Source organism: Pangasianodon hypophthalmus, chromosome 12 (genome assembly GCF_027358585.1).
Source record: "Pangasianodon hypophthalmus isolate fPanHyp1 chromosome 12, fPanHyp1.pri, whole genome shotgun sequence".
Taxonomy (NCBI): Eukaryota; Metazoa; Chordata; class Actinopteri; order Siluriformes; family Pangasiidae; genus Pangasianodon; species Pangasianodon hypophthalmus.
The window spans coordinates 25,411,333-25,426,332 of record NC_069721.1 but is presented as its reverse complement, the minus strand read 5'-3'; the positions used below and the strand labels follow the sequence as shown (position 1 = coordinate 25,426,332).

Sequence of the window (15,000 nt, the reverse complement as noted above, 5' to 3'; positions counted from 1 at the left end):
TAAACTTTGAATGTTATTCAGCAGCACTAGAGTGTGTGAAAGTTTATGAATAAAAAAAATCGTAAAATCACATGAAATTACAGGTTTTTACAATAAGTAATACTGATAGACACGTTAGAGCGATGAGAGAATATACAGATACTAATAAAATAATAAATTTAATGTTAAATAGACACGTTAGAGAGAGACAGTCAAACACAAAGAACAAAACAAAGACAAATAAATGTCAGATTTAGCAGCAAGAAATTTGAAGTTTGGTCACAAATGCTTCTTATGTTAGAAACGTTAACGTTCTTTGTGACTTTTCTGTTGTAACTCTCTTCTTTAGATCAGGTCTGGACTCTGCGATACTTCAAAATGGCGTCGTTATTATATACATACAGTATATACACTCACTTTTTATCTTATAATCTTCTCAAATTATATTTCTTAATTATATAAATTGTAAAACAGACATTCAAATCTCAAGGTGAGATCTCAGATCTCTTGAGTACAGATAGAGTTACACACAGAGCGTTTATATAATCATAGGGATATAGATATATATATATATGTTATAGATGTTATAGAGAGACAGGTACATGAACGTATAGATGATTATATACTGTAGATAAATAAGATAAACATACCCATAGATAAAAAATATTAGCAAATACAGTGTACTTTTTTTTTTCTTTCTAATTTGCTTAAAAGGACAGGATATGAATTTTGATTCAAAATGTTGCTTATATTAAAAAGTAAATAGATTGTCCATGAGTTTAAAAAAAAAAGGTTAGAACAGTATGACTGGAAATGAATTTAAGCTTCTAATGTCCAACATTTTTAACATTCAGGTTTAAAATATGTAATGTTAAAGAAAAAAATTTCTAAACATACAAAATGTACACAGTTTAGGACTTGCTTTAAGCAAGGAGGTTAAAAAAACTTCCCTAAACCAATACTATTTAAAAAAAATATATAAAAAATTCTAGTTAAAAAAAAAAAAACTAAGGCAAGTCTGGCACAAAACATTTTTACTTAAATTTTTTGACATTAATTTTTTTTATTTAATGTATAAAGTTAGTAAAGATTGACAACGACAGATCTAGAGTCTAGAGTGCAGTACAGAAGTTTAATTTACAGTAATGCACAAGTGATTTGGAGGCAATTTACATCTTAAATTTCTAAAATATTTAAAAATATATGTTTAAAAAAGAGAGAGAGAGACTTAAACTGACTCTCGCTGTCACTCTCACTGTAATTGTCCGTAAGTGTGGACACTGTGTACGAAAGGGTTATAGACAGTGTACTTATAAAACTATGCTGTTTTGTCACTTCCTGTTTGGGTCTTGAATTCTCTCTTTGTAATCAGTCAGCATTATAAACCTGATGTGTGTGAGTTTTGTTTAGACAGCTGTGTTAGACGTCAAGGTCAGTGTAGCTGATGTGTAGCTGAAAGGAAGACTCATTTCATGGCCATTTTACACACACACACACATGCGCACACACACACAGTGAACAGAAGTAAAAGGCTCTATGCTATCATACATATTTCACAGTTATTAATCCTGAAGCTGTGTTTTTTGCTCGCTGTTGCGTGTGTGTCCAGTAGGTGGCAGCACACAGCTGTGAAACACAGTTCAGTCCCCTGCTAATTCATTTCCTCTGATATTAAACACTAATCCAGTTTAATCCCTCTGCTGGTCCTCATTAATGAGGAATACAGTGTTACAGTGTGGGATGTTGCACCTGAACACCAGGTGATGTTTATAAATGTTTCACTGAGAAGGTGGATGTGAATATTGTGGTGTAGAAACGCTTCCCTGTACTGTGGATACTCGCATACTGTCACTAATTATATACTGAACATTACTAGAGGATGGTGTGTGTGTGTGTGTGTGTGTGTGTGTGTGTAACTTGGGATAGTCTTGAAAATTACAGTCACTTGTCTGGAAAAATACTGAATTTCTAGGCTAGTACTGAACACCCAAGAGAGTAATTAATGCTAATCAAGAGACGATGGAAGTCCATAGAGCAGTACTGAAAATTCAGGATGGATGTTTGTGGTACTCAAGGAAAGTTCTGAATTCTTTGAGCAGTACTGAACACTCAGGATGGTCGAATGTGGTACTCAAGGAAAGTTCTGAACTCTTTGATCAGTACTGAACACTCAGGATGGATGTTTGTGGTATTCAAGGGAAGATCTGAACTCTTTGAGCGGTACTGAACACTCAGGATGGTCAAATGTGGTACTCAAGGAAAGTTCTGAATTCTTTGAGCAGTACTGAACACTCAGGATGGTCGAATGTGGTACTCAAGGCAAGTTCTGAACTCTTTGATCAGTACTGAACACTCAGGATGGATGTTTGTGGTATTCAAGGGAAGTTCTGAATTCTTTGAGCAGTACTGAACGCTCAGGATGGATGTTTGTGGTACTCAAGAGAAGTCCTGAACTCTTTAATCAGTACTGAACACTCAGGATGGATGTTTGTGGTACTCAAGGCAAGTTCTGAACTCTTTGATCAGTACTGAAAATTCAGGCCAGTGTGTAGTAAATAGTGGTACCTACCACAGAAGGGCAGTTGTGGATATTTCAGGGAGAAACAGGGGGCATTGTTGATGGAGGAGTGGAGAGCTGGAGTGGAGAGCTGGAGCAGATGAGGGTGCAGTTGAACGAGTGTAACTGTGTTTACTTCTGCACAGCCACTTCCTCCATTCCTCTGTTTTGGATTCTTCCATATTAGGCCATGAAATGAGTGTGCTTTTCTCTGGAGGAAAACGATGGGAATTCCTGAGCGAGTTGGACTGGCAGAGCGTCGGAAACGTGCTGATCACACCGTTACTACACTTTATCACTGCAGGGAGGAATGTGTGGCATTTACTAAGCCTCAACAGCCTTCCAATGAGCATCCAGCTATGCTAATAAGTACCCAAGCTTCCACTGAAGGTTCTTCATCAGTTCTTCTGCATGGTAGAAGAATCACACGTGTGACTTCACGAGATTGATATGAAGTCTGAGGGTGTAAATGGTATAAACCTTCATGTTTTCACACCAGGGCGATGTTGTAAGTAGGTGATGAGTGATGTCACAAACCTCCCCCTCTGTTCAGTAATGGTTTGTTCCAGTTTGACAGTGATAGCCTCCTGTTTACTCCTCTTTCATCCCTGCTTTGTCTTCAGTGTCTCTTGTTCTTCAGGTGTCAGGTAGTTGTGACCTGCTGTTTTTCTTCACCAAATCACCAAATCTGCATGTTCCTCATGATGTTTACTAAAACTTAAAAAGTCCAAAGTGTGAATCATGCAGTGTTTAAATAGTGGTGTCTGTATCACCACTCAGAGGAACCGATGAAGAACCTGAGCTTAGTAGAGAACCATTGAAAAACAAGCTCGGTGACCAAAACTTCCTGCAGAAAATAAGGTTCCTTCTAGGTTCCTTTAAGAAGCCAAGAATGTGGATGACTGAGCATCTTCACAGATGTATGTTTTTAGGAGAAACCACCTCAGAAGTGACCTTTTCACCTGGAGACTTAGCTATTCATTTTAGTTTATGAGTCATTCATGAAAGAAATTAGTTCTGGAAGAACTGTTAGGGAAAGCAACTTAGCACAACCTCTAAAGACTTTAGATAGCAACAGCGTCTGAGCTGCAGTATATTAGCTAATTAGCCTGAGAGCAGAAGTTCTCAACCACTGAATGGTTAGTCTATGTTTAATAAGAAGTACAGCTAATATCGCTTAACGTCAATAACCGTGATTGATACAGCAAACACTATTTCACATGATAGAAGTTAAAGTTTTGGAAAATGCTGGTTTTATTTATTTTCTCTTGGTTATTGGTGACACCAGAATTCTGGGTTATGACACTGTGGATGGCTTTAATTTTCAAAATGGCAGAAACCAGGAGGAAAATGCGGCTGTAGTAACACGAGACAACACGTTCACGTTTGTTTGGTCAGAAGGTGTTGATGAATTCTCTCTAACAGCAGCCCTGACAGTAGCGCAGGTTTATATTAATGCGCTCATTCTAATACGTTATCGTTTCTATAGCAACAGCTCTTTCACAGGGACGTGTACAGATTAAAACAGATTAAAAAACGTTATATGTAAGGAGATGTTTATGTAACATGGATGGAAGGAGTCTCCAGTGTCAGCGCTTTGTAACAGTCAGAGGTAAAGCTGTAATGTTAAGTTTTCCGACATCTTCAGGACAGAAGAGTTTACGCTTTATAGCTGCTATAACGTAAGCGAGAGCAGGAACTAATGCTCTGTCTGCGAGTTTGTGATGTTGTGTTTGGTGATTAATTGCGATACTGTATTTTCCGCCTCCGTGTTCACGTCCCTGAACTGGAAATGAAGGACAATTAAACATTACACGAAGCCTTATAATAATAATAATAATAATCACAAAAGCACAGCACATTCCCAGTAGTGGCCATGTTTATTTATTGATCCCGGCGTGACGTCACTTGAACTCACACTAAGTCGTAATTACAAGTTCTGAAGTCGTGAAATATGAACCTTTTGGGATAAATTCGAGTTAATGTTCAGCATTTGGAACAGAGTGAAGTGTCGTTATCGCATTTCTCGGACAGGAAAAGAAGAGTTTACAAACTGAAAGAAAAGAAAAGAAAAGAAAAGGAAGAAAAGAAAAACAGGGCGTGGCTTCATCCTCATGGAATCCTCTGTCCCGAAACCGTTTCCCTTATAAGGACAAAAGAATGTTAATACGTCACCTAGGAAGTGGGAAGAGTCCCGAGTAGGGGGGTGTGGCCAAGCTGGTACGAACCAATCCAATGACCGGATGCGCGTGTAGTCCGTCTCTGATTGGCTGTGAGGCTGCAGTTGTGTTGAGTTAGTGCTCGTGTTTCAGTTGGCTCAGTGCTCCCTGCTCCCTACAGCTGAGACTAGCCCTAGAGTCACTTCAGACATAATCATAGCCTCTAAAATAAAAACAGATTCATTAGTGTTAATGTCTGGGTTTGCTTTAGACACTGAATAACTCAATTATTTCCTCATATATAAGAATAAAAATATATAATCATAAATTAAAAAAAAAACTCCAGAAAACAAGCTTATGAATTAAAAAAATAATAAAAAAATATTCAACCTAGAATTTTAATTCTTTCAATGTTATTTGTGAAATTTTGTTTTTGCTGAAGGTTCTGTACAAAACCCTTTACATAAATAATATCCACTTTATTAGGAACACCTGTACACCTGCACATTCATGCAATTATTTAATCAGCCAATCACGCAGCAGCAGCAGTGCAATGCATTAAATCCTGCAGATGCAGGTCAAGAGCTTCAGTTAATGTTCACATCAAACATCAGCATGAAGAAACAGTGTGATCTCTGTGACTTTATCCGTGGCATGGTTGTTGGTGCCAGACGCGCTGGTTTGAGTTTTTCAGAAACTGCTGATCTGCTGCATGGATTTTCACACACAGCAGTCTCTAGAGTTTACACAGAATGGTGCAAAAAACAAAAAACATCCTGTGAGCTGAGGATCTGCAGCTGAAACACCTTGTTGATGAGAGATCAGAGGAGAAAGACCAGACTGATCTGAGCTGCCAGGAAGGTTACGCAGTGTTAGTGTAGCGTTCCTAATAAAGTGCTCAGTGAACGTATATGTAAAGTGTATTATAAGATAAATCTTTGTAAACAAACAAACAAACAAACAAACAAAAACAGTGCCGGTGTATATAAAACGCCTTAAACATTTAAAATTTCTCCTGAAAATTTACTATATACAAAAATATTTTCAAATAAATTTAGTTACATTTTTAAAAAAAAATTCATTGTAAAAATATTTTTGATATATTTGTGCATATAGCCTAGCAAAATATTGTAGAATAAAAATAAATATTGTAAAACATTTTGCATAGGCTATACCAAAAATATTTTAGAATAAATGTACATTTTTTAAAAATGTATTTTTTTTAAAAAAATATATTTTGATCTATTTACACTATAACAAAATTACAGAAGCCCTGAACTGCAAGATGTGATTTTTTGTTTTCCAAGTGCTATGTCTTTATTTTGACTAGTTATAAATAACGAGATAATATCTTGAAATGGCGAGATATTTAGTCAGAATAATGACATAGCGAATAAACAGATGTCACACCTTGCAGTTCAGGGCTGCAAAATAATAATAATAATAATAATAATAATAATAATAATAATACAACAAAACAAAACAAAAACAGATATTCTAAAATATTTTTGGAAAATGGTAAATATACCATGAAATCTATTTGAAAATGTTTTTGAAATGTTTTGCATATTTTTAAAACAAAAATAGATGTAGCTGTTAAATGCAACATTTATTGCTTTGGACAAATTTCTATGTTTGTAAAAATGCATATTTTTCCTGTGAGGTTTTCAGGGTTTCAGGGTTTCAGGGTTTCATCACTGTGCAGAAGAACCCATGAGGAGCAACAGTGCTGAACTCGGATACAAAATGGCGGCGGTCTGTAGTGCACTAGGTAGTGAGCAGAGCTCGGATTGGGAGGAGGAGAAGAGGAGGAGAAGTAGGAGGAGAAGAAAAAGAGGAGGAGGAGGTTGTGAGCTAACTCTTAGAGAGAGTAAAAGAGAGAGAGAGAGAGAGAGTGAGTAAGAGAGAGAGATCCAACACCCTGAAGTTCTAGGAGCTAAAAGTAAAGTAAAGAAGGCAGCTGGAGTTTTTTGCTTGTGCAGGAGGAAGCATCTGCTCGCCATGCCGGTGTTCCACACCAAGACCATAGAGAGCATCCTGGAGCCCGTGGCCCAGCAGATCTCTCACCTGGTCATCATGCACGAGGAGGGCGAGGTGGACGGGAAGGCGATCCCGGATCTGTGCGCTCCGGTGGCGGCTGTGCAGGCTGCAGTCAGTAACCTGGTCCGGGTCAGTGAGCACGAGCTGCACTCATTCACTCATTCACTCTTTCACTCATTCACTCATTCACTCTTTCACTCTTTCACTCATTCACTCTTTCACTCGCACACATGAGCATTAAAGCAGACGCTTTATCATGACCTTTAATAACCCTGAGCACTGCGCTGCATTGTACTGACACACCAGAGACAGCTTAATGAGCAGAGTTTTAATGACCTTTAATAACCTCATCAGGATCTTTAATCATTAATGTTAATTAGCAATTAAGATCTTTGTAGTGAAAGTGAATTAATTGATTTCTTTGTTTGTGCCTTTGATTTCTTCCTGTCTTTCTTTCTGTTTCCTGCATCTTCTTCTTGGGTTATTTGTGTATTTATTTAGTTACTGGTTCATCCTGAGCGCTTGTTTGTTCCGAGTGTCTGTGTGGGGTTTACTCCGGGTTCTCCGGTTTCCTCCCTCCTCCCAAAACCATGCCAGGACGCGGACTGGCTAAGATAAAGTGCCCCTAGGTGCATGTGTGTGTGTGTGTGTGTGTGTGTGTGTGTGTGTGTGTGTTGCCCCGCCTCGTGCACGGCGTTCCCAGGACAGACTCCGGATCCAACATGGCCCTGAGCTGGATGAAGTGCTTCCTGAAGTTGAATGAATGTGTGTTTTTGTGTGATTGTTTTTCCCTTTTTCTTTCTTTCTTTTGTAAAAAAAAAAAAAAAAAATCATTCAGTTTATCATGGTGACCAAGAATGGTTCGTTTATAGAGAACTTTTTCTAACATCTTTATTTTTAAAAGTGTAGAATAAAGTGTAAGAGTGTAAGAGTGTAGAACCCAGTTAGGAAGATAAGAACCCTAAACTGTCCAATTTTCTTTACTGAAGAGTAAAACTATACAAGAGAGAGGAATAGAGGATGATGGGGAATTCACTGTGTGTATATTAGGTACGGTGGAGATTAGGCACATCCTCACCTCCACCTCTGCTGTGTGAGTAATAATACAGTAAATATATTCAGTGGTGAAGTCGGTGGTGAAGTCGGTGGTGAAATCATTAGAGAAGTCGGAGTCACTGCTACACTGAGAATGGCACCCCACCATGACTTCAGTGGTGAAGTTGTTAGAGAAGTCGGAGGTGAAGTCGGAGGTGAAGTCGGAGGTGAAGTCGGAGGTGAAGTCGGAGTCACTGCTACACTGAGAATGGAACACCACCATGACTTCAGTGGTGAAGTTGTTAGAGAAGTCGGTGGTGAAGTTGTTAGAGAAGTCGGAGGTGAAGTCGGTGGAGAAGTCGGTGGAGAAGTCGGAGGTGAAGTCGGAGGTGAAGTCGGTGGAGAAGTCGGTGGAGAAGTCGGAGGTGAAGTCGGAGGTGAAGTCGGTGGAGAAGTCGGAGGTGAAGTCGGTGGAGAAGTCGGTGGAGAAGTCGGTGGAGAAGTCGGTGGAGAAGTCGGAGGTGAAGTCGGAGGTGAAGTCGGTGGAGAAGTCGGTGGAGAAGTCGGTGGAGAAGTCGGTGGAGAAGTCGGAGGTGAAGTCGGTGGAGAAGTCGGTGTCACTGCTGCACTGAGAATGAAACACCACCGTGATCAGATCTTCTCAGTGCAGGGGTACTGATGGACAGGGTAGAGGGGGGCCAATACTTTGTGCAGAGGAACAGGTAGACTAACACTGATCTGATCAGACGGATTAAATACACTTCACACTCTGTGATTCTGAGCTGATTTTACAACACGGAAATCCCTTGTGTGTGTGTGTGTGTGTGTATGGTGTATGTGTGATATGGGTGTGTGGTGTGTGTGTGTGATGTGTGTATTGAGTGTGTGCACGATGTGTGTGTGTGTAATGAGTGTGGGTGTGTGTGGTATCAGTGTGTGTGTGATGTGTGTAATGAGTGTGTGCACAATATGTGATATGATTGTGTGTCTGCGCACGATGTGTGTGTGTAATGAGTGTACAATGTGTGTGTGTGTGTGTGCAGTGTGTGGTATGATTGTGTGTGTGTGTGTGTGTAATGAGTTTGTGTGTGTGTGTGTAATGAGTGTGTGTGTGCACGCTGTGTGTGTGTGATATAATTGTGTGTGTAGTGAGTATGTGTGTGTAATGAGTGTGTGTGTGTGTGTGTGCGTGTGCATGATGTGCGTGTGCACGATGTGTGTGTAATGAGTGTGTGTGTGATATGATTTTGTGTGTGTGTCTGTGATATGATTGTGTGTGTGTTTGATGATTTTGTGTGTGTGTGTGTGTGTGATATGATTGTGTGTGTGTTTGTGTGATATGATTTTGTGTGTGTGTGTGTGTGTGTGTGTGTGTGATATGATTTTGTGTGTGTGTGTGTGTGTGTGTGTGTGTGTGTGTGATATGGTATCACTGCTGTGACACTGCGGAAGTGAAGTGTGTAAATAGCGTCTTTAATGACAGGCTGAATGTGACACTGCGCTATTCCTGTCTCATTGTGTTCATTAGCAGACAGCTGTTCACCATGTGCTTCACTGAGGAACACACACACACACACACACACACACACACACACACGCGCTTCCACGCGTGGGGTTTAAATTCTGTGTGTGCTGTTCTTCTTCTTTTGCTCTCCACAGATTAAGAGTACAGATGTGTGTGTGTGACGTAAAGTGTGTTTTTTCTGCTCTCTTAGTGCACACACCCATCTAGACACTTCCTCAGAGTTCTGTGTGTGTGTGTGTGTGTGTGTGTATACACCATCCGTTTGACACACTCATTTCTCACACACTCATTTCTCTACAGAAGCAGAACTTAAACAGTGTGGTTACTGCGTTTGCGACGTGTCCCTGCTCCGGTGGCGTGCGGTTTCAGTCCGTTCTGGACGATCCGAGGAATGATCACATGTTTCCTAGAGCTGCTTCTGGAATTGTTTCCCGTTTCTGTGGAAACAGCGACGGAAAGACGGAGACGAGAGTCCTCTGTCCCCTGTCATAAATTCTCTCTTTATAATAGTCGCAGAGTCACACTGACACACACACACACACACACACACTCCTTTTAAAGCTGCTGCAGGCAACAAGTCACACATGCTGATACAGGCAGCCGCGCCACTCAGGGCTAGTGTACAAGTTTAGTGTACAGGGTAGTGCGTTGGGGGTAGCGTGTTGGAGTTTAGGGGTAGTGTGTTAGGGGTAGTGTGTTGAGGTTTAGGGGTAGCGTATTGGAGTTTAGGGGTAGTGTGTTAGGGGTAGTGTGTTGAGGTTTAGTGAAGTGACTTGTGGCCAAGTGTGGTGACTCATACTCGGAATTTGTGCTCTGCATTTAACCCATCCAAGTGCACACACAGTAGTGAACACACACACACACACTGTGAACACACACCCGGAGCAGTGGGCAGCCTTTTTTGCTGCGGCGCCCGGGGAGCAGTTGGGGGTTCGGTGCCTTGCTCAAGGGTCTCACCTCAGTGGTGGTATTGAGGGTGGGAGAGAGCGCTGGTCATTCACTCCCCCCACCTACAATCCCTGCCGGACCTGAGACTCGGGTTCACCTTCGGGTTATAAGTCCGACCCTCTATCCATTAGGCCACGACTGCCCCCAAGGGGTAGTGTGTTGGGGTTAGGGGTAGTGTGTTAGGGTTTAGGGGTAGTGTGTTAGGGTTTAGGGGTAGTGTGTTGGGGTTTAGGGGTAGTGTGTTGGGGTTTAGGGGTAGTGTGTTAGGGGTTGGGGTAGTGTGTTGAGGTTTAGGGGTAATGTGTTGGGGGTAGTATATTGGTGTTTAGGGGTAGTGTGTTAGGGGTTGGGGTAGTGCGTTGGGGTTTAGGGGTAGTGTGTTAGGGGTTAGGGGTACTGTGTTCGGGGTTTAGGGGTAATTGTGTTGAGGGTAGTGTGTTGAGGGTAGTGTGTTGGGGGTTGTGTGTTGAGGGTAGTGTGTTAGGGGTTTAGGGGTAATTGTGTTGAGGGTAGTGTGTTGAGGGTAGTGTGTTGAGGGTTGTGTGTTGAGGGTTGTGTGTTGAGGGTTGTGTGTTGAGGGTTTAGGGGTTGTGTGTTGAGGGTTGTGTGTTGAGGGTTGTGTGTTGAGGGTTGTGTGTTGAGGGTAGTGTGTTCGGGGTTTAGGGGTTGTGTGTTGGGGGTTGTGTGTTGAGGGTAGTGTGTAGGTTTATTGAAGCTTTGACTCAGTGCTGAAGAATCTCTGATGTATTTGTGTTATATTTTCCATGGAGCAGGTCAGTGACTAGCTCATGAATCACACACAGACAGAAAGAGTGCCATAGAGCTCCTGACAGTTAGTTTGATGTTCTCTGAGGAGCTCGAAGTTCTCTGAGGAGCTCGAAGTTCTCTGAGGAGCTTGATGCTCTCTGAGGAGCTTGATGCTCTCTGAGGAGCTCGATGCTCTCTGAGGAATGTGTGTTTCAGTGGTTTGTTTTTGTGTGACTGTGTGTTTGACCAGCGCTGTTTTTGGAAACATCATCATGTGACTCCTCCGCTTCTGAAACAGGTGACACCAGCAAGGTTCCTCAGAGCTATGTGTGGTCTGGAGTCTCACCTCAGTGGGTTTCGCTCTCTCTCTCTCTCTCACACACACACACACACACACACACACACACACACACACACACACACACACTACCCAACAGCCCACGTTTTTTCTTCTTTACCTCAACTTAACACATTCCCACATGCTTTATACAGTAAAGACTCTAGATAATTACACCCTGAGGAAGTTCAATACAATGAAACAAAACTATAACTGATGAAGCTCTAGAAAACAGTTTTGGGATGAGAACGAGGTGCTTCGTAGGTTCTAGAGAATTAGCCGTGTGAGAAGCGCTAGGAAGTGAGACATTACTGAGCAAGGCTCTAAACTCTAAAGTCCCTCAGTATAAACATTAGTAAAGTTCTAGACTGAAGAAACTCTCTTCTAATGTGGAATTAAAACTCATTAGAGACTGTTATGCAATCTTGGTGAAGCTTTAGAGATACCAGACTCTGATGAAACTCTAGAGCATTAGACATCTGAGACAGTCTAGAGAACTAGCCAATAAGGATGGTCTGGTGAACAAAGTAAAAGTGAAGTTCTTGAAAACTCTGGAAAACTAGCGTGGAATGAGATACTGGTGAAGTTCTAGGGGCTGTACCATTTTCAAGGAGAAACTATATCAGATCTAGAGATTAAATCTTCCCAAACTGGTCAGTATTGAAGGTCTAGAAGACTGAACTGTCTTTGTGGGTTTAAAATTCGCTAGACATTGCTGTGCAGCTCTTAGTAAAGCTCTAGAGAGACCAGACACTAGGAAAGCTCTGTAGATCTACATGCTGAGGACACTCTGGAGAATGAAATGTTAGAGGAGGCTCTAGAGAACGAGACAAAATAAAGCTTTCAGGAATGAGACTTCTAGGCAATGTAACGTTTTCAAGGCCGAACTAGAGTTTTAAATTAACATCAACTGGGCAAAGTGAAGATCTAGAAAATTGGACTCTAGTGCTGCTGTATGTGTCTTTGTTGAGTTAAAACTCATCAGAAATGTTTGTGCAATCTCAATGAAGCTAGACGAACATCCAGATAGTAAAGCATTACAGTAATCTAATCTGGACGTGATAAATGCATGGACTAGTTTTTCAGCATCACTTAGCGAAAGTATATTTCTAATCTTAGCGATATTTCTGAGGTGGAAAAATGCTAACCTGCTTACATTATCTACATGCGCCTCAAATGAGAGATTAGAGTCTATAATCACACCGAGATCTTTTACTGTTAGACTACTTGAAACAGAGAGACCATCTAAAGTAACAGTGTGATCTCTAAACTTACTTCTAGCGGCTTGTGGTCCCAGTACCAGAACCTCTGTTTTTTCTGGGTTTAGCAGGAGAAAGTTGCTTAGCATCCAGTCTCTTATGTCTATCGCACATGCCTCAACTTTCTTTAACTGGCTATTCTCATCTGGCCTAGCTGAGACGTATAACTGTGTGTCATCAGCATAACAATGGAAGCTAATATTATGTTTATGGATTATGTTACCTAAAGGGAGCATGTATAACGTGAAAAGCAGTGGGCCTAAGACTGAACCCTGCGGAACGCCATATTCTACTCGATAACGTGCTGAGTGGTCACCGTTTAAATCTACAAACTGATAACGATCAGTTAAATAAGATCTTAAAATAAAGCTGTAGAAAACAAGACACTGATGAACATCTAGAGAATTAGACATATAAAGCTCAATAAAACAACATACTGCTAAAAAAAAAAAAACAAGAAGCTCTAGAGATCAAAATGAAAATGGGAACTAGCTAGGTGTGAACCTGCGAGGAATGAGACACTGGTGAAGTTCTAGCTGCTGTGATATTTTGAAAGCTCTGAGAAATGAGAAACTGTAGCAGCTCTAGAGATGTAAATCCAGAAAACTCGACTAGTGCAGCTGTCTTATTGTGCTGTTCTTTACTTTACACTGCTATAAATAAAGTTTACTTCTTCTCTACATCCTGTTTATGTAAAGCTTAAGAAGAAGAACTTCTCCTAATGCAGCAGTTCTCCAGTCACTGAGTTATCAGCAGACAAGCAGCTCTGTGTGTGTGTGTGTGTGTGTGTGTGTGTGTGTGTGTGTGTGTGTGTGTGTAAGGTAAAGATCTGATTCAGGAAGTCCTGACAGGATGGAGAGATTAGGGTTAGGGTTAGGGTTAGAGAAAGAGACTACACCTATTCTACCCGATGAGTCGTGTATGTGTGTGTGTGTGTGTGTGTGTGTTCATGTGTTCGTCATGTGATGTGTATGTGGGTTGGTGCTACTATGTGTGTGTTTTTGTGTAAGAGAGAGAGTCAGAAGTGATTTGCATACTTAACAGATGAGTAAGTAAGTGTGTGTGTGTGTGTGTGTGTGTGTGTGTTTCAGTTGTTAAGAAGCCGTTATAGAGAGGGAAAAGCCTGCTGTTTTATTCGTAAAGGCGAAGTGGTTATTCTCAGTCCTGGTGTGTTGTGGTTTTGAAGAGAAAAGAGGAAGCAGCTAGTTTGGGGCTGTAATATGATGATGTAATATCCACAACAGCATGTTGCGCATGTTAGTGAGAAACCGCAAAGAAGCGTAAACTCCTCTGTCCTGAAGACGTCGGAAAACTTCAAGTTACAGCTTTACCTCTGACTGTTACAAAGCACTGACACTGGAGACTCCTTCCATGCATGTTACATAATAAACATCTCCTCACATATCGACGATTACACACGTTTTTAATCTGTTGTAAGCTGTTACTATAGAAACGATAACGTATTAGAACAAGTGCATTAATACAAACCTGCACTACAGTCAGAGCTGCTGTGCTAGAGAATTAATCAACACCTTCTGACCAATCACAATCCAGAATTCAGCATGCTGTATGTCAAAGGACTTTTTAACATTATGCCCCGTGTGTGTGTTTTATGTAGTGTTTCTATCACCGGAGGCTTTTTGTTTATCAGGGCGTTGGGCATATACACACATATACACACACACACACACACACACACACACACACACTAAACTCAGTCTGTATTTATTCAGTTCAGTGTGGTTCACTAACTCTAAGCCTTCAGATTATAGTGTTTATTTGAGGAGTGTTGTCATGACGTTACTGAGTAATAACAGCTCACAGGGCTGTGTGTCTCATCATCTCATTCATTTCAGACCAAAGGCCAGCACTTCCTGCTCTTATTAGATTGTCTTCTTTACAATGCTGTGTGAGTGTGTGTGTGTGTGTGTGTGTGAGTGTGTGTGTGTGTATGAGTGTCTGTTTCTCCAGCACTCTATAAAGCCTTTCAGTCTGTCTGGAGTGCACTGAGTGCTCTGTGTTTGCGTGTGAGTGCGTGTGTTTGCGTGTGAGTGTGTGTGTGAGTGTGTGTGTGAGTGTGTGTGTGAGTGTGTGTGTGAGTGTGTGTGAGTGTGTGTGAGTGTGTGTGAGTGTGTGTGTGTGAGAGTGTGTGAGAGTGTGTGTGAGTGTGTGTGAGTGTGTGTGAGTGTGTGTGTGAGTGTGTGTGTGTGTGTGTGTGTGTGTGTTAGATCAGACTGAGAGCCAGACAAAGCTCCGTCTGTTTAAACCAGACTCAGATCATCTGTCTTCAGCATTAGCAGCTTTTTCCAGCTGTGTTTGAACTGCCAGAGAGCTCTCTAATCACTTCCACTTCCACTCATGACCTCTTATAACAGGTTATAACTGCATTTTAGACAAAAATAGACCTTTTCCAA

General features: G+C 41.2%; 1 protein-coding gene across 2 annotated transcripts in view; it reads left to right on the top strand.

Moving 5' to 3' along the window:
• Positions 1-6,561: 6,561 nt before the first annotated feature.
• vclb (vinculin b) overlaps positions 6,562-15,000 on the top strand; it is a 30,860-nt gene continuing 22,421 nt past the window's right edge. The window contains exon 1 of one of the 2 annotated variants that reach the window (XM_034309201.2): positions 6,562-6,864. In XM_034309201.2, the coding sequence (XP_034165092.2) occupies positions 6,697-6,864 (168 nt within the window). In that variant the 5' untranslated portion in view covers positions 6,562-6,696. The remainder of the gene's footprint in view (positions 6,865-15,000) is intronic. The other variant, XM_034309203.2, reaches the window with a different exon arrangement.